At 41.2% G+C, this 20,195-nt stretch overlaps 1 protein-coding gene across 4 annotated transcripts in view; it reads right to left on the bottom strand.

Annotated features, from left to right (window-relative positions):
* Positions 1 to 20,195, bottom strand: part of ZFHX4 (zinc finger homeobox 4) — a 205,401-nt gene that overhangs the window by 4,014 nt on the left and 181,192 nt on the right. For all 4 annotated transcript variants that reach the window (XM_005215522.5, XM_010812071.4, XM_025001711.2 and 1 more), the window contains 5 exon segments: positions 16,365 to 16,498; positions 15,934 to 16,134; positions 15,276 to 15,393; positions 9,009 to 14,429; positions 1 to 252 (listed from right to left, as the gene is read on the bottom strand). The exon segment at positions 1 to 252 is cut by the window's left edge. In XM_005215522.5, the coding sequence (XP_005215579.1) occupies positions 1 to 252; positions 9,009 to 14,429; positions 15,276 to 15,393; positions 15,934 to 16,134; positions 16,365 to 16,498 (6,126 nt within the window).

Here is a 20,195-nt window from a genome sequence, read left to right as displayed (position 1 = left end):
CCTCGAGTTCCTCCTCTTTGATTTTTTTGACCTTGTTTGGCTTCGTCGGCTTTTTCTCAGAGTCTTTGTTCTGCGGCTCGGTCTGCTGTCCTGACAGAGAGGGTGGTGGTGGTGGTGGAGGCGGAGGAGGGGGTGGCGGAGGTGCTGGAGTCTGCAGCAGAGGTTTGGTGGGGGCGCTGCTGAGAGACAGGGCAGGAGACGAAGTAGCTGAAGTAGGAAACCCAAGCATGCCTGCACCTGGCGGTGTTAACGCTGCAAAAGGATAACAGAGAGACGCCCACTGTCAGTGCCCGGAGCCACACGGATGCTCAACCCCTAGACAGCCCTCGAAAACATTATTAACACGCACCAGGAATCGTCAAGGGCACCGGGCTTTTCTGTGTTCCTCTCCTTTTTCCTATTTAGTTTCAAAACCCCACAGTTAACTCTCAGAAATGGAATCTACACACTTGTGTGTGTTAGTCACTCGGTCATGTCCAACTCTTCGCAACCCCATGGACTGTAGCATGGCTGTCCACGGAATTCTCCAGGCAAGAATACTGGAGTGGGTAGCCGTTCCCTTCTCCAGGGGAATCTTCCCAATCCAGGCATGGAACCCAGGGCTCCCGCACTGCAGGCACATTCTTTACCACTGTCTGAGCCACCGGGGAAGCCCTCTACATAGTTGAGCAAGATTTTACTCAGAAAACAAAATGCTTGACAGTGGGCTACGAATAAAAAAAAGGACAACCTGGTGAACCGGTGGGTCCTTCTAACTGATACACTTTGCAAGACCCCTCCTTCATTTTAACCAATTTTTACTATACCTCTGGGAAGGTAGACCCACTTGTCCTTCACAGGAGCAGTCTGACAATTACCACATTCACTAAAAATAATCAGGTATCAATAAAAAATGAATTTCATTTTGTTTTTTCTGCCTAACTTCTGATAGAAAAATACCTTTGCAATCAGATAAAGAAGGCAGCAGTTAATGCCTGCTGAAGATACCTCTTCTTCACTAGGACTGAGAGTGGTTAGGCCTGATTTCATTGTTAAGGGTACAGGGTAAGCTACTCATTACTCCCTATTCTGACACTTTGGCCAACACTACTTGATAGGAATTGCATGTGTTAACATACAACTTTATCACTACCCCTTCACCCACCCCACCCCCACTCCCCAACGGCCCAACATGCTTCTTCCAGGTTTACTTGTAGCAGGCATAAATGATCCTCATATCATTAGAGAAGGAGAACTAAATGCTCAGCAGGCAGACACATGTGGGGTAGAGTGTGACTTGAAATGGAGGAGATCTTTGCTGAATTTCAAGCATGCAGTCTAATGTAGTGGCTGGTTTATCACAAAGCCATTTTTAGGCTCTGGATAGTTGGGTGAAAAACTAAAAGGCAGCTCAAGGTAGAAATGGAAACTGTAAAGTCTGTGCCTTTCTTGAGTCTGTTTTTTTAGAGGCAAATATAGTTGGTTGCAAGTGGAACAGACTGGAAGCCTAATTGGGTTGTGGTTTGTTCTTCAATGAAGGAAGGCTCACTACCAAATGATCCAGACAAGGGCCATGATGGAGGTCTGATGGGCCGATGGAAGAAATAACTAGGAGAAGGTGAATGAAGTTTCAGTGTGTAGCTGTGGGGAAAACTCTTTTTTAAATATTGGCTAGTCTTCTATGCTAAATGCAACATTTGGGTGTTAAAAAAATGAAAAATACCTGACACAAAAAGTGACACACATTTCTTTTTTTTAATGAAATGTGTTCTTTTATTTATTTTTTTATCATTTATTTATTATTATTATTTTTACTTTACAATATTGTATTGGTTTTACTTTAGCTAGAAAAAGAACTTTTGTTTTTTAATTGGCCTTTACCCAGCTGAGAAACCTTGTCTAAGGCTTAGCATTCAAGATACTCTCAAGTCCTCAACATCACTCTCAACTTGACCCCACTCATTATCATATTACTGTCAATTAGCCTAGCTTATTACTGGCTGCTCTTCTTTTCAACCTCACCACACCCAATTTTTCTCTGACCTGCTTTGAAATCATTTCTGTAGTTGTATTATTAACAGTATCTAAGGTATTTCCATCATGTTAGGGAATAGTCTTTCAATATCCTCAATGGTAAGTGGCTGCTGCTACTGCTGCTAAGTTGCTTCACTTGTGTCTGACTCTGTGCGACCCCATTGATGGCAGCCCACCAGGCTCCGCCGTCCCTGGGATTCTCCAGGCAAGAACACTGCTTCCTGAACAATGACTGAGGCCCGTGTTCAATATCGGGCTTCCCAGGTGGCTCAGTGGTAAGGAATCCGCCTGCCAAGCAGGAGACATGGGTTTCATCCCTGTGTTGGGAAGATCCACTGGAAGAGGAAATGGCAACCCACTCCAGTATTCTTGCCTGAGAAATCTCATGGACAGAGGGGTCTAGCAGGCTACCGTCCACAAGGTTGCAGAACAGTTAGACACGACTTAGTGACTAAACAAAAACATGTTTAGAATCACTACTTACTATTACTTTTTTTTTTAACAAAATGAATTATTTTCTGCTAAAAAATTAATTCCGAAGAATTAATCCCCGATTCATAGAGTTTCAGGCATGAATGATTTGAGTGGAAGAAGCTTTAAGGAGGACAGAAGATCCTTCCTTGTACTGTTAGAATGATATTAGGTTGGTGGCCTGCCTCTTTTGCCTACTCATAATGCCGATCTTAGTTTTGGGTCAAGAACATCTAGGCTTCATACTCAATAATTATCCCCCTACTGCCTAAGCGCTTTCCCTCCTAAATCTAAGGAAACTGCTGGCTTACCTATCTCTCTGACATGAGAATTTAAGACAAGAGAAATTTTAAGGAACTAAGACTTTAAAAAATCGCAGTGGTAGTTAGAAGCAAGTAGATCGATATTTGTTGACTCAGGCTTTCCTATCAGATGGGGTCTACAAATTCTTGTCTAGAGGTCATATAACAAAGTAATGAAAATTTTTAGAAGACTGCAGTAGGAATCTTAACTACTATAGTCAAAGACTATCAGGGATTTTTAGAAATTCAACATCTTGAGGAGTAAGCTGAGTTAAACAATTAGCTAAGTAAAATTTTTAGTAAACGAGATACGGACTAAGGATAACGAATAATGTACATTAGGTCTACTAAAAGACATACACTTGTAGAAGTTCACAATCAAAAATTCAGTAGTCAACTGATGTATGAAAACCAGATTTAGAAGAGAAAAACTGAACACTAATCACGATGCAGAATAAGTGGTGGTAATTACAAAAGATGGGGCTTCCCTGGTGGCTTAGTGGGAAGGAATCCTCCTGCTAATGCAGGAGATGCAGGTTCCATCCCTGAGTTGGGAAGAATTCCCTGGTGAAGGACAAGGCAACCCACTCCAGTATTCTTGCCTGGGAAATCCCATGGACAGAAAAGCCTGGTGGACTACAGTCCATGGGGTCGCACACAACTTAGCAACTGACAACAACAGCTACACAACGTACATTCTTTCCTGTTTCCTAAGTCCTGGTCCAATTCTCTGAGAGATGAAAGTTTTCCTACAGATGATCTCATATTACCGTGATTTGGTTTAGTTTTGTTTTCCCAAAACTGCTAGAGTGTGTTGGTTGCTCAGTCGTATCTGACTCTTTGTGACCCCAAGGACTGTAACTGGCCAGGCTCCTCTGTCCATGTGATTTTCCAGGCAAGAATACTGGAGTGGGTACTCATTTCCTTCTCTGGACATCTTCCAGACCCAGGGATCAAACCCAGGTCTCCTGCACTGCAGGTGGATTCTTTACCATCTGATCCTCCAGTAAAGTCTGAAACTGCTGTCTATGCCCCCAAAGTAATGCTTTTTGGAAGAAAATGCCTGTCTCCCCATGAACATAGCACAGATTTAGTGCCTTTTCCCCAAGTTGCTTTGATCTAGGTTTTGCAGAGGACATCTTTATTCTTGAGGTGAGAAATAACACTAATGGTGTACATGGGCCAAAGACAATTGTGCTAAAATTATTAAAGACTTACTCTTATCTAGATTTACCCCAAAAATGCTAGTATATTACACTGAGGTATGAGAAAAATGCAAAAGGCATGTTCTAAAGTTCCATTTAAGGGAACTGGGTTAGGCAGTATTTCCAGAGACTAATGGAACATATAAAAATCAGACACATAAAAAGAATCAGACACTGCTTAAAACAATAAAGTAAATACGTTAAAAATAGAAAATCAAGTTATTTTCCTATTCTTCTTGAGGAAAAATCCAAAAGAAGCTAACCTTCTAAAGGATAAAATGTGAAAGTTTTCTAATTTTTTCCAGGTGTACAGGCATATGATTTTCTATTACCATTTCCCCTTTTTGCATATGATCATGATAGAAAGAGACAAATGTGGAAAAAATTTTTAGCAGAAAATAATTCATTTTGTTAAAAAAAAAAGTAATAGTAAGTAGTGATTCTAAACATGTTTTTGTTTAGTCACTAAGTCGTGTCTAACTGTTCTGCAACCTTGTGGACGGTAGCCTGCTGGACCCCTCTGTCCATGAGATTTCTCAGGCAAGAATACTGGAGTGGGTTGCCATTTCCTCCTCCAGTGCATCTTCCCAACACAGGGATGAAACCCATGTCTCCTGCTTGGCAGGTGGATTCTTTACCACTGAGCCACCTGGGAAGCCCGATATTGAACACAGGCCTCAGTCATTGCTCAGGAAGCAGGCTCACATGATGGATATTACTCTTCAAAGGGTCTTCCTTGTGATCTTGAAAGACCAAACAATTTGGAAATTAAGATGAAAAAATTTTATGAGAATTAATGCTGCTAAAACAATAAGAATTCCATCCAAAAAAGAACAAAATGGGTTTTTAAAACCAGGAAATTTGGAGGTTAAGTATTAGTCGCTCAGTTGTGTCCAACTTTTTGCGACCCCGTGGACTGTAGCCCACCAGGCTCCTCTGTCCATGGGATTCTCTAGGGAAAAATACTGGAGTGGGTTGCCATTTCCTCCTCCAGGGGACCTTCCCAACTGTACATAAAGGAGACTTCATTAATGTGCATTAGAGGATACTCCAGGTTAACTGTCATAAAAAACTGTCTCTTGAGCCTTTAAATTCTATACCAATTCTACACCTCTGGTTGGCCGATTGTTTCTTTATTTAGGTTTTAAGGTGAATGACCTGGGGCTATTTGTTTCCATCAACCTGACTGCGAATTTGGAGGTTGATAAATGCTAAAACTGAATATGTACATTTCAATTAAGTCAGTTTGAGGGTGCAGCCTTTGGAATCAGACTTTTTACTTATTTTATGGCTGATCTCATTCAATGGAGCACTTTTTAGTGATTTTCTTAGGAACAAAATTTTAAAATGGGCCCAAGGTGAACACATCATATTATCAAAATTTATTCATATAGATAATAAACTGTTAGAAGAGCCCAAAGCATGTGAGAGATACAGGAATATTCTACTTACGAAGTAATTTTCTTCTTTTATTTCACCTAGCTGGTATACCTATTTCTTCCACAGAGCATAGGAGATACTTGTTTGATGAAACGTAATCCAGTAGAAAGATGCTGATAGCAAGATGGAGAGCCACAGCTCTACTCCATGAGATAATTAAAATATTCAGCATTACCCACCACAGATCAATTAACCTAAAAAAGGTGTGAGCTGGAAGTGTGGGAATTCAGGCTCTCAGATGGGATCCTGCTGGTAACTGTGCTGGGCTAATGTTTAAATTCCATAAAAAACAAACAACTAATTCAAGAGAAATTGCACATTCCAGTAGGTATGTTCATGGACCTTTTCTCCATATAACACTCTCGTCTGTTTTGGTCCACGATTTAATCATACAGCAGATACATGGTGCCTTTGGTACCTGATGCATTTAAAAACTTCAGCTGCATTTAACAAATTCTGATAAATTCTCTTTTCATTTTTATTGTATTTTCTAATTTTTCCTTGTTATGGCTACTTAGATACACCCATCATTTAAAAGTCGATATTTAATTTCCAAGTTCATGGCATTTTTAATGTACCTTTGATATTAATTTCCCACTTTGATATTAATTTCTCATTTCAATGCTTTCTTCTCTGCAATCACCCTCTGTGTTTTTTGAGTCTTGTAACTTTATTGAGACTTTCAATGGCTAAGTCAAAGATTTCCCTTGGTAAATTGTAGTTGAAAATATGTGGGTTGTTTTCAAATCTTTTTATATTGACTTCTAACATAATTCCACAGTGATAAGAGAACAGACTCTGTATATTTTAATACCTTTAGACCATGAAATTTTTGTTACTTGTTTTATATCCCTGGATATGTTCCAGTGTGTCCTAGTTTATAGTCTGCTGCTGCTGTTGCTAAGTCGCTTCAGTTGTGTCTGACTCTGTGTGACCCCATAGATGGCAGCCCACCAGGCTCCCCTGTCCCTGGGATTCTCCAGGCAAGAACACTGGAGTGGGTTGCCATTTCCTTCTCCAATGCATGAAAGTGAAAAGTGAAAATGAAGATGCTTAGTCGTGTCAGACTCTTAGCGATCCCATGGCCTGCAGCCTACCAGGCTCCTCCATTCATGGGATTGTCCAGGCAAGAATACTGGAGTGAGTTGCCGTTGCTTTCTCCGAGTTTATAGTCTATGGGAACTTGAATAGAATTTGTATCCTACTGTTGTGTGAAAATTGTATAAATCTTAAGTATGTTGAACTGTTCATGGTGCTTTTCACATCTACTATATCCTCCTACTTTTCTGTATATTCAGTCTATTAACTTTTGAGAGTTTGATATTGAAACATCAACTAAAAATCTTAATTTATCAACTTGAAATAATTGTAATGTATAGTGGAACTATATATAACTTTATTCTGTATTTTCCAAGTCTCTTGTAAATGTGTTATATTTTCATAATTTTAAAAAAAGAGAGAGAAAAAAAAAAAAAAAAAACAGTGCTCATCAAGAAGGGCCTGCCTCTAACATCTTTCCACAACTCTGATAGTTTTGCCAATCCGTATTTCAGGAGGAGGATGTAAATTATATTTATGGTGGTAGAATGAGGAGAAAGGTTAGGTTTTTTTTTAAGTATTTCATAAACATATTCTCTCCTCTCCCTCCTGGCTTTCTCTTGTACAGGCCCTCTGGGTACTAGTGTCAGAGTGACAAAGGGGAAAGGCAGTCAGTAAAGGACTCATTGTCTAAGCAAAGACCTCCTGATCCGGTGGAGAGAAAAACAAGATGTCCTGATCACCACTTAGGAGGGTGACTACACAGGATCATCCATCAAAGCTGACTTGCAGATTAAAGGCACACATACTTGAACTGTTCTGAGCCCATTGTAAATACCAAATTTTATTCTATTTTACATAATTTTCAAATTTATATGTGTTCATGGAGTTTTTCCACATTAGACATTATGTGGAAAAGCTCTATTTTACATAACTGATCATAGTAGTTTTTCCACATAAGACATTTTTCTACATATTAGTTAATAATCACAGTGATATATAAAGTGAGACTAGAAGACTAATACATTCAGATGCAAAACAATTAGCCATTGCATTATTCTTTAACTATATTTGACTTAATTGAAAGGTACAGACAAAACACATAATTGTAGCTCTAATATTTAAGGCTCTAAGAATGTTCAGATAATTAAGCCCAAGTATGTTCCCTACACATAGGTGGACAGTGGAAGGTAGCTGGTGCTATAGTTAAAGAAAATGACATTGAATAAATTTTCTGGGTAGAAAACTCTTTGTACTTGGAGATTCACTCTGCTTCTTTCTAAAGCCAACAAGTCTTTCTGGATGAGGAGCCAGCTGAGTTAGTAGTGGCCAAGAGGTCACCTGACACCACTGTTTTTATGTCTCCCAAACTAAAAATGGGAATATTTGCCAAAATCACATGAAAATGAAAATTGCCATCAGAGAAGGATGAAATTGAAAGGTTTGAAATTTATGTAAAAACTCTAATTTGGAAAAAGAAAAAAAAAAAAAAAAAAGAGCCTTCCTATCATGTTTTGGAAACTTCCCAGATGTATTAGTTCATTCTAGATGTCTCTTTGGAATGTCATAATTTCCTTGTCAAAATTTAAAAAAATACACTGTTAATTTGGAAAATAAAACTTAGTTTAAAAAGAAACTAGAATCTTTTCTTCTTAGTTTGTGTCAGGTACCACTTTTGTTATATGTGTGGCTACACAAATGCCTATAACACAACATTCAGTTTTTTTCAATAACTAGATACCTGTACTTATTCACAAAATCTAAACTGTACAAACTGCATTTCTCTTGATAAGCACAAAATTGGATCCATCATCTAGGAGTGCCTCAAACAGTTGTCATTTTGTTCTGTCTTGATTATAAATCTAGGCAACTGGTGGTGGTAGAAAGATATAGAGTACTATTAATGTATTTTTAGGGTTGTAAATATACTTAAACAATAAGAAACAAAATGAATGCTACTAAAAGCAAAATTGTACAAATTATCATAGAAGTGAATTCTTAGTAATTAAACTTTCCATATCTGTTTTATTACCTGCTAGGTATAATACAGGGGCGTTCCTGTGGCTAGAAGGCCCTTTGCTTTTGAACTTCCTGGCATTTAAGGGGAAAAAACCCCAAAACAGTACAAAAGCAAAAAAAAAAAAAAAAATCAGTATTCCTCAGAAAAGCATAAATTCAGATGCCAATGAATGCTTTAATACTTTACTTTCTTAATATGTATAACAAATTTCATGTCACATGTCTGTGCTGAAATGCCATTTGAAATTAATTTTGAAATAAGTATAAAAAAGGAATGTTTCTGAGATATAATGATATAAATAATATATTTATGAGACGCTAATCTACCTTTTTCTGCACATGTTTGGGGTGGTTTACTGCCTGGTTATTAACTACAGCCACTGAACTATATATTCCAAATAACTTAATAGTTTCACTTACTGAAATTAAGAGATTCGATATACCCCTATTCTTGGTTACATGTCATTGGCTGCCTAATATCACTTAATTCATTAGACTGACCTTCCTTGACATGACTTACTGTTTGAATTTTGTGGAAATCCGGGCAAGGAGGATGGACCGTTCATTCCAGGGAGAAGGACCGGGGGGAGGCCCGGGAGTCCTGGGTAGGCTGCGGGCAGACTGATGCCGTGGAGGGGGCTGCTGTCCATCATGCTTGGCTGCTGTACTGCTAATCCCAGCACGTCTGAAGCTTTCTTTATACGGTCAAGTTCTTGCTGAGCCATCAGCTGTCTAACGGTCGTGGGAGCCAAGTAATCTTTCTCCCGATCAAGCTGGCTCCCAACGGTCTCCCTCACTTTGGAAATGTGCTGTTTGGAGAAAATATGATCTCTGATGGATAAGCGGGCAGAGTACTTCACCCCACAGAGGGTACACTCTGGTTTGGCGCCTTCTGTTCCACTTTGATTGATCATGAAAGGCTTCCCTATGTTAATTTTAAATTTCTTTTCCTTTGCCCTTGCATTTTGGAACCACACCTGGACCACACGTTTGGGCAGACCGATCTCATTCCCTAGCATCTCACATTCTTGCATGGTTGGAGTTCGGTAGTCACTGAAGCAAGCCTTGAGAACCTTGAGTTGGAGATTGCTCATCTGGGTTCTGAAACGCTTGTGACCTGGTCGGTCGTTACTTTTGGATTTGAAAGGATTGCTGGAGCCGAATGGATTTGGTGAACTGGGGTCAGCTATGCTAGACGTTTCACTGCGGTCGGCATTGTCATCGGGGTCATCCGTGATATAAAAGCTTTGGTCATGGTCACCATCTTTATCACTGAAAGGTATCGAGGGACTTGTGAGAGAGAAGAGAAACTTCTCATCACAGACCTCTGTGGTGGGGGTGGTCGCTGTTTTTGGCAAAGTGTCGAGAGTTTTCCCCTCTTTAGGAGACAAAGCTGGCTTCACCTCTCCCGAACTCCCCGTGGTGCTCTCCATTTCTGCGTTTCCCTCGTCTCCGGTGGTGGCATCACTGATCGCTGTATTAATGGATGAAGTCTCATCAAAATCAGTTTTATTTTGATCATACCCAGCCTCAGCAGGAGGGGCGTTTAAATTCTCTACATCCTCAGAACATTCCGCTTTGAAAGAAGAAGGGCTTAAGAGATTCTTCGGTGACAGTTCTGCCGTCTTACTAACAGGTGTCGACACTGTAGAAGCCAACTCATTCTCACTCGAGAGATCGATTTTCGTTAATGGCAAAGATGGATAATCAAAATAAATGTATTTCTGCGGGCTATCTCCACCATCTTCGGCGGATATTAAAGGGCTTGGTGGCAAGCTGTAACCTGCCTGCTTGCCTTCATTCCAGTGCCGGGAGCGAATGTGGCTTTCTAAGGCTGACTTGGCCTTGAACAGGGCTCGGCAGAAAGGACAGCGTTTATGCGATTGCGCTGGACCCACTGCCCGGAACTGGCCTTTTCTTTCTCGTGCTCTTGTATTCTGGAACCAGACCTGCACGACCCTTTTCTTCAGCCCCACTTCCCGTGCAATGTGATCGAGCATTTTCCGGGTGGGGTTGGAATCCAGTAGGTATTTTTCATAGAGAATTTCCAGTTGTTCCGGAGTGATGGTGGTCCTCAAGCGCTTATCACGGTGTTGGTCCTCCCCACTGTTCCCGCCTTCCTTCTCACTGCAGTTGTTCTCTTCCTTCTCATCCAGTTTCCTCTTAAGGGAAGCGGCCACGGTGGCCGGGGCTGCGGGGTGGGAGGAAGCTGTCTGTGGGGGCATCTGTGTGAGAGGACCACCGAGCAGCTGTCCAGTCATTAGGGAATTGTTAGGGTCGAATATCATGTAGGGCATGTCCATGGGCCGTTCCAAGAACGGGGAGTGAAGGAATTGGTTCTGAGCAGCCAGGAAGTGCATGTGCTGATGCTCCTGCCAGAGTTCCAAGGTAGGGAAGGCAACTGTACACTGATCACATTGGTACTGAAGTAACTGTGGAGGTAGACTGTTCTGGAGAGAAGTCATGGAAATCTGCAGCGGACTGGAAGGGACGGGGGTCTGAGAAGCCGAGGGAGGTCGTCCCAGGAGTTGGGGCGGTTTGGGTGGCTGGGGCTGAACAGCTGAGGCCGGCGGTGGCGGTGGTGGGTCCGAGGAAGAAGATGCTGATGGCAGGGCTGGTTTGGTGCCTTGAGTGTGGGGCGAGGGGTCACCTGGCTTTGGCTTTTCTGTAGGATATTCAGGCTTTGGAGATGTCTTTTCTGGTTCTGGTTTGGGTGACGGGATCAGGGGGGTGCTGGTCCCAGAAGCAGAGCCCCCCGCAGGGGCAGGAGCGGTTTTGGCTGCTTCGGTCTGGCCAGGCACTGTGCAATGCTTATACACCACCTGATCCGTGGCGTCCATGGAGTCTTCAGTTTGGCTCTCATCTTGGGCGTCATCGTCTTCATCCTTGTAACACTGCTTTTTCTGATGCGTGATCAAATCGAAGATCCTGGGGAAAACCACGCTGCACTTTTTACACTGGTATTGCATGTTGCTCGTTCGGATATACCGCTCATTTGTGAGTTCTCTTTTTTCATTGTCTTTTGTCTCTGTTTGATTCTCATAACTCTTCCGCGCCTTCTGCCGAGCATTCTGGAACCAGACAACGATAACCCGGGTGGGGAGATTGAGAACGGTGGAAAGTTGTTCAATTTCATCATCTTTTGGGTAAGCGTTGGTGTCAAAAAAGTCTTGAAGAACCCGAAGCTGGTAGTCAGTAAATCTGGTCCTGGAAGACCTTTTACTGAAGGATGTGTCTGATTTGTAATGTTCTAGGGAGGAGGGCTGGGGGTCCATTCTGATATCTTCCAAAACAGTTATGGGAGGGTTACTGAAGTTGTAGGGCGAATCCTTATTTCTCTGCCGCTCCTTAAAAAGCGTGTTTCGAAACCAGTGCTTGATAACCTTCTGGGAGAGGCCAGACTTCTCCGCCATTTCCTGGATCTGTTCTTCGCTCGGAGAATTGTTGATGTCAAAGTAAGCCCTCAGGATTTTCAGCTGGTCATCCGTAATTCTCGTCCTCGGGCGTTTGAACTGCGAATGCCTCAGGAAGTTGGGATCCAAGCCAAGCTGCTGCTGGCAGAGCTGGGTGAGGTCCGCCGAGAGTGTGTCCATTGGAGGCAGCTGCAGGGCGAGCTGGGGCGGGAGGGCGGGATGTTGCACCGACTGCATCATGATGGACGGAAAGAGGGGAAGATCCAGGGACACTGGCAGCTGGACCTGCGGGGGTGCAGAAGGGGGTGGGGGCGGAGGAGGCGGAGGAGGGGGCGGGGGTGGGGGTGGGGGCGGCGGGGGAGTGGGCGCTGGGGCCTGGAGCGGGGTGGAGACCGCGCTGGGCAGTTTGACCGGCCCCAGAGAAGGAGGCTGCGGAGGAGCTGGAGGCAAGGGAGGTGGTGGAGGTGGGGGAGGCGGCGTTTCCGGAGAAGATGGAGAAATGGGATAAAGCTTGTCATAGGCCTCCCTGTACTGACGGGCAAATTTTTCTAGCGCTCCGTACGGAAAAAACTGGCCATGTACGTGCTCCTGGTGACTCTTTAGAATGAGAACGTTGGAGAACAATTTCCCACACGTCCCGCATTCCAGCTTCTCCGTGCTTTCGCCTTCCCCACTCTTGCCCTTCTTCTGTACCTTCTGCCTGTTCTCGTTGTACTGAATGACCAGTTCAAAACCGAAGTTTTCCAGTAAGGCTTTGGCTGCGTTTCCTCGGGCCCCTGAAGCGATGCGGGGTGGCGGGATGGATGGTTCCGAGGACTTCGGCTTCTTTCCAAGGTCTTTGCTTTCCTTGAGCCCTTCGCCTTCACTTACACATTCTTGCTTTGGCTTGTCTTGCTTCTCGGCCATCTCTTCTGCCTCCTTGTAAGAGGGTACGTCCTTCACGATGGGGCAGTCGGCACTGGCCACGGTGGTTTGCTCTTGTTTCAATAACTTGCTGGCCTGCTGCTGCTGCGGTTGTTGTTGCTGTTGCGGCTGTGGCTGCGGCTTTTGAGAGGGCACATGGGGCTGTGTGGCCTGATACTGTTGTGCTTGCTGCTGGAGAATCTGGAGTTGAGTTTGGCCAACGTGATGTTGGCTTTGAATCTGCTGCTTCAGATCTTCAAGCAGGGACCCGGCCATTCCCGTCATGCCCGGCATGCCAAAGGCGGCAGAGCCTACTGGCAAGCCCAGATCCGGCCCCAAGCTGAACTCCGTCCCAGGTATGTAGAAGGGAAAGAGAAACTGAGGCTGCTGAAACTGTAGCAGAGCTTCTGGGGTCATAGGAAAATGGGGCAAAAAGGCGGGGTTGAGAAACTGAGGCTGAAAGAAGGCCGCCTGCTGTTGCAATTCGTGCTGCAGCTGCATCTGAATCTGTGCTGGTGACTGCGGTGGGTGATGCGTAGGTTGAGCAGAGATCAATTCCGGAGTTTGCTTTTTATTTAATTCTTTGGCATCTAAGTGGGTATCTTTGCTGCCTACTGCTGCTAAACTGATGGAATCTAACATCCCTTGGCTGGGACTGTTAACGCTGGCTGCCACTCCGTGCCCGCCAGGTCCATGGCCACTGCCGGGCTCCAGCTTCGCCGCCCTCGCCTTTGTCTGGTGGAGCACAGACCTCATGTGGATTTCCAAGGTCGAGCTTTGGCTATATGCAACATTGCAGATGCTGCACTTGTAAGGTTTGTTATCTGGGCTGTTGTTGGTTTCTTGAGGGACAGGGCTGGAGGCTTCCTGCAAAACCTTTTTCAACTTGTGCAGGTGAGACACTGAGTTATAATGGACCAGGAGAATGTTCTTCTGTGTGAACGACTCTTTACACACGGTACACTTATACGGGCGAGATGGATCGAGGAATTTTTCCATCGTAAAATTTGGCCCTTTTCTAAAAGGTAAGGTCCGCTTTGGTTCAGAGCCCATGTCATCTGGAATAGAACTACTGTCACTGCCTACAGGACTTGCCTTCCCTTCATGGTCCACCTCATACTCTCTCTCCATCTCCTGCTCTAGGGCATGGTCCTCCTGGGCCATAGGTTCGCTCTCTGCCCATAGTTCCCCATTCACGGGCAAGGAGGCATACAGCTGTTGAAGTTCAGTCTCACTCAGTTCGGGGTGGCCTGCTTCCAAGTGTTTTTTTAAAGCCTGGAATGTACGGAAACTACGCTGGCACAGGTTACACATAGTGGCGGCCCGAATCGCATGATACTGGGAATGTATCTGAAGCTTCTGCATAGTCTTAAAAGCCAAGCTACAATGGTTACAGCGATACTTGTAAACGTGGCGGTCTGAGACAGAGAGTGGTTGCCTTTTCTGCTGTTCACTTAACTGATCTTGCAGTGTGTCGGAGATTTTCATATCCTTACTGCTATTTTTATTCCATTCCAACACTTCTGTGGCTTCTTTCGTTGGTTTCTGCTCCTCACTCTTTATTTCCACGCTAGCCTTTGAATCATCGAGACCCACCATACTTTTGTCATCCATTGGACTGTCACCTGTGTGAAGAAAGCATAAACAGCACTTACAGGAAGGAGTCTACAGATTAAATGCCAATGAATATTGTTATGCAGGAGCCTCTGAAGGGCTTCCCTGGTAACTCAGTCAGTAAAGAATCTGCCTGCTAATGCAGGAGATTGAGGGTTTGATCCCTGGGTTGGGAAGACCCCTGGAGAAGGAAATGGCAACCCATTCCAGTATTCTTGACTAGAGAATCCCATGGACAGGGGATCCTGGTGAGCTACTGTCTCAATGAGTCAGACATGACTTAGCGACTAAACCACCACCATTGTTAAGGAGGAACCTCCAAAGAAATCACCTCTGACCTCAAGGAATTTCAGCATGGGAAGAAAATAAGTCAGAATTAGCATGCTACCACCAGTATGATAGCAAGGGTTATAAGCACAGTGTTCAGGAATTAGAGCCCACACAATGTTCCTGGTCAGTGGTATTTAGGTCTCCCAAGGACAGTTTAGGTGTCCCAGGTCAATCTGGTAAAGAATTTGCCTGTCAAGAAGATCCCCTGGAGAAGAAAATGAAAACCCACTTGCCTGGGAAACCCCATGGACAGAGGAGCCTGGTGAGCCACAGTCCATGGGGTCACAAAAGAATCAGATATGACTTAGCAGCTCAACAGCAACAATAACAACAAAGGGTCATTTACAGATAACCAGATAGTAAATATGCCTTGGAAATGACAGTTTTTGGAAATGTGTGTGTTTTTTTTTTCTTTGTGCATCTCAAAAACATAAAATCTTTGATGGTAATAATGCTAGATCAGCATCATGCATAGAAGGCCCAGAGTGTGTCTGTCTGGCACAGATTCTGGTCACAGGCTGGCATACCTGAATATTTCCCAGCCCCCTCAGCTGTGATGACTGCAGGTGTGTCCCGCTCTGACTTCTCAGAGGCGGCTGCTGGCAGTAGCAAGCTGTTGGGCATCATCACATCAGGGACAGGCACCTGTGAAAACCAAAGGGGTTCATGACAAAGGTACCCCAGACATCATGGACTCCATCACACTTTACCCCAGACAGTTGTGTACCCCACTTATATTTTCCAACCAAAGCAGGGACATTCTGTGACTCTTGAGGTCAATGCTCTCCTTTCAAATTTCAGATCAATGCTGTGGCAATGCTGTATTCTTCTTTACTTTTCTTTTTTTTAAAAAATAAGCTTGAAGGTTTCTGTAGCCCAGAAATGATAGCCAAGCAAAGATGAAACTCCTAGTGCCCATAGGAATCATTTGATTAACATTATAGGTATGAGAATAAGGCTGCAAAATCTGTGTTGTTGAATCAGCTGTGCCTTGTATCACATTTGGGGTTTATTTCCAAGGCACAGGAGAAACAAACGGGCCTTTACTTGTGATTTCTACGACACGGTCAGCAAGAGCTTGTCGCCACTCAGAAGAAATACATTTCTGTCACACAATAATGACAGGTTTTATGTTGATACCTTCAGAGATTATGGCACACATGCATCAAGACTTGGTTCCCTTACTGTCATAAGCAGCTTCTCCACGCAATCCGGAGACACACTGTGCAAATGCGTCAGATGAAGCTGGAGGTGCATCTTGTTGCTAAGGACGTCCTGGCAGAGGGGACAGCAGATGACCGGCTGCACTGAGTGCTGTGACAGGACGTGCATCTGGATACGACTTTGGTCCCTACTATTGTAGTTACAATAAGGACACTGATAGAACTGGAAAATATTGAATAAACATGACTCCTATTAGTTAACAGATGTGGATGACTTTGGAGCATTAGAAGTCAGACCAAGAGTTAATTACCTTGCCAATTACAGTGTCTACATACATTTCAACAGCATGGAAAGGTTTGGGGGCTCTAAAATGATCAAGGGCAACAATTTTTTTAAAAAAAATATGTTTATACAGCAAAAGGAGAAAAAAACAAAAAACAAACCATGTGTACCTGTTCGTGACAGAATTTATTGTCCTCTGTAGGCTTTGATCTTTTTGTTGACACATCCTCTTCTTTTGCCAGCAGGAGTGGCTGGGTTCCCCCTGCCACACTGACTTTTAGCTCCTTTTCTGGTGTGATTACTCCTGATTCCCCAAAAGAGAATAGAACATCTCAATCTTAAAAGACTGACAATATCAAAATCAGAAAAAATGATGTCTTTCGCATAGCTCTAAGTCCACTGAATCACTAGAAGGAGGGGCAAGCACTTGTAAATGATGCTAATCTCAAAAGGCAAAAACACACTTCTTTTTGTCCACTGACCAAGTGGACTTTATAAATGTATTTTAAAATGTACTTCTGTCTCCTGTTTAGATAACCCTCAGTGACCATGAAAGATTGATCAATGACACATGTCCTCTGCTGTCTCAATATACCTTTATCACATTAAAGCAAATCTATTCCCATTCACAAATGCTAACTTAGAAAATAATTATTTTTGGAACTGTTTCATTACCTATTTTTTTTTCCTAAAATTCTAGGACACTAAAAACACTTAAAATTCTGAGAAGGGCTGACCAGTTATAATTCACGAATGAAACCAATGCTTTTATGTGGTGAATATAGGATTTTAAAATTATACATTATGTATCCACTGCTGCTTTTTTGTGATTTATCCTTGGCTTTAGATGTTTCAGCAGGTGGCTATGCATATGACATTGTAGTCCAAATCAAGAAGACAATTGTTTTATGAGGTTAATCTGAATATTCGGTGTTAAAGATGGTTTAAAATTTTGCCTAGATGAGCAATGTAATGTACAGAAGCCTCACACACATCAAAGGATAGAGTGTGATTCTAATTTCCCAATCTAACAGAAAATTCTTTCCAGCATCAATTTTCCCGATAATCTCTTCTGTGAGGCTGGATATTACAGCGACATTGGGTAGGCATGTCACATACATCTCACGACAAACACAAAACCTCATTTACCAGCCATTCCAATCTCATCATAGCACGGCATCATCTGACCTTTTTTCTGCTGTTTATTATGAGTATTTCTAATTTTAACTTTCAATTTTCACCATCTTCCAGTCAATTTGCAACTAAATTATTTCCAGGGTGAGGACACTATCACTGGACAACTGGGTGCAAATACATCTTGAAATGCAATGAAGCTAAACCATTGATTGCTATCAGACCCCGCGTAAATATAGAGTCTAGGCGTAATCTGATTGTATGCTGTGCATGAAGATTTATCTTGATTTTTTTTTCCAATCCACATACGGTTCATATAAATGAACAAATTACACTTTATTGCAAAATAACCCAGTTTTAATTTAAAAATAAGGTCAAGGATGTTATGAAAACAACATAAAAATGAACCCCAAAATAGATTCTTTTTCTCTCCTGGATGGAGATGCATGTTTTATACCATATAAATAATTTTAGGAATTTTGAATTCTGAAAGAAATTTGAAAGTAAGTCTGACTCTAAGGAGACCAAAATTAAAATAGAATTCAAATGACATAATGACAATAATGTTATTCCATTGAGGTCTGTGAAAGGTATAGAATTAGTGCTACAGTTTCAAACAAATTGCACTGAGACTTATTTCTATTGATAGATTTGCAAACACTAGATTTTATTTGAATTGGTACATTTGTCTTATATATACAGATATATTAGAGAAACTTAGATTCTTTCTAGATATTTGAAAATATAATTTACTATAGTTACATTTGAATGATTTAAATCTGAGATAAACTAAAGAATTTTATCACACTGATTAAACAACATCCAAGTATTTCATATCCAAAGATACCTCAAAACCAAGAATGTTTATTTTATAATTCATCCAGGTATCAAAAATTTTTTTCTTCTAAAAGGAAAATTCTCAAAGCAGAATATATTTTGTGCTATTGTTTTAAAAGTATTAAAAACAAATACAAGAAAACAATGGGATATATAAGGTTGGCAAATAAAAACTGCTTAAGGTGACAGATCAAGTTGTATAAAATGATTGTCGTTTAAATCAGCGAGTGTCTATCAGTTGCTTTTTCCCTGTGAGACTGGAAAATTTTTCTTTTAAAGTTCCTTAATAATGAGGAAGAATATGCTTCCTTAAGAGAATAATACTATGTCATATTCCCTTATCATTCTTTTGTGTACATGGTAGAATCTGACATGACCAAATAATAGGTTGGTCCAATTCCATATGCTATCAAAGACTGTCACACAGAAGGTAAAAGAGAATTTCCATAATTCTTGTTGCTTGCAGGCTTTAGGAATATCAGAAAGAATAAACCTTCTGGAAACTTCTAAATCTATTAAATGTATAGCTATGGCTTTATTTTTATAAGTATGTATCTTCTAATGTTAGTACTATAAGGATCAAAAAAACTGATTTCAAGGCTTAAAACATTTTACTAAGACTGTACATTGGTGTAAGTATTTGATATAATTAATCATATTATTTTTAATGTATATTCATATTATCAAGAATATAATTGCTTTTGAATTTAGGGACATTTATGCTGCCTCAAGAAAAGTTTTAGGGTCACTATTTCATAACCATTGTGGTAACTGCTGGATATAATATTCTACCCTATATATGTGTCAGCTTCAATATTTTTTGGCTAATTAAGTTAATTAAACCATGATCTTAATGTAAGCTAGGGGCTCCCTAAAGACCATTTTATTTTAAATTGAGAAGAAGTTATAAAATCTAGACCCCCAAACTCTATCTAGGCACCTCAGAAATACATGCTACTGATAAGAAGCAGCAGCAGAGAATGTTAAGATGCGACAGCATATGACAAAAACAGACTCTTGAAGCGAACACAGGTCATCATGATTATTTGCAAAAATAAGGGACTTTACAATTTATACATGTATGCCTTTTCTACAAAAAGGGGTACCACCTTAGGTATTACTGCCTCCCTGGTGAATTACAGGAAATCAAATCTGGGGTCTTTTTCTGAATTGTTTTATTCTAGAAATATATTAAATAAAGGCTACTTACTTTTTAGGAAGGTTTTAAGTTTTCTGACTACTCATAGTTTATGTCTACAACTTTACTTGAAATGAACACTGTTTTGTTACCAAAATTTTGAAATGAGATCATAATTTATCTTCAAAAAACAATGTCATTTTAATGTACTTTTAACTAAAAAAATGAAGTCTAATTGCAAATAAACACTGCCAAATAGATGAGTCAATGATTATCTGTCAGTTATGGGATTATTTAACTTGCATGAGATTGCTAATATAAAAATGACATAATTCATTTCAATTCAGATGCCACCTACTTAATAAATTTTCAATCCCTAAAATACAGAAGGTTGTAAAATGGTTTATGTTCATAACAACTGAGGAAAATCCAATAACATATATGTATTCAGAGCAAATATTGAAAAAAATACAGCAAAATCCTGGGTTATTACTTATGAATCAATGTATTTGATAAAGTTTGAATACTGTAAAACTTGGATATAACACAAGATGTTATTCAACTCCAAATAAGCCTAAATTATAATGACTGGTACAGTATTCTTTCTAATGAGACTAGAATGAAAGGATAATTTTAATTGCAGTAATGAAGGTTAATTTCCATCTTTCCTCATGTTTACTCCCTTATTAAAAAGCGGTCCCCTTAGCCATGGCAGAGACATATTACATTTTCAATGCAAATGTATTAATCTGGATAAACTCTATATTAATTCTTGTAGTGCACAGAGCTATAATTTGGATTATAATTAATCTAAAGTGGCACTAGATTTAAATGACAATATAAATGAGGCATTAGGAGGCTTTCTATTATGAATGAATATTCAACAAATATA

The sequence above is a fragment of the Bos taurus genome, chromosome 14, assembly GCF_002263795.3.
Source record: "Bos taurus isolate L1 Dominette 01449 registration number 42190680 breed Hereford chromosome 14, ARS-UCD2.0, whole genome shotgun sequence".
Lineage (NCBI taxonomy): Eukaryota > Metazoa > Chordata > Mammalia > Artiodactyla > Bovidae > Bos > Bos taurus.
The sequence above is the reverse complement of the archived record's forward strand: the minus strand, read 5'-3'. Positions and strand labels throughout refer to the sequence as shown.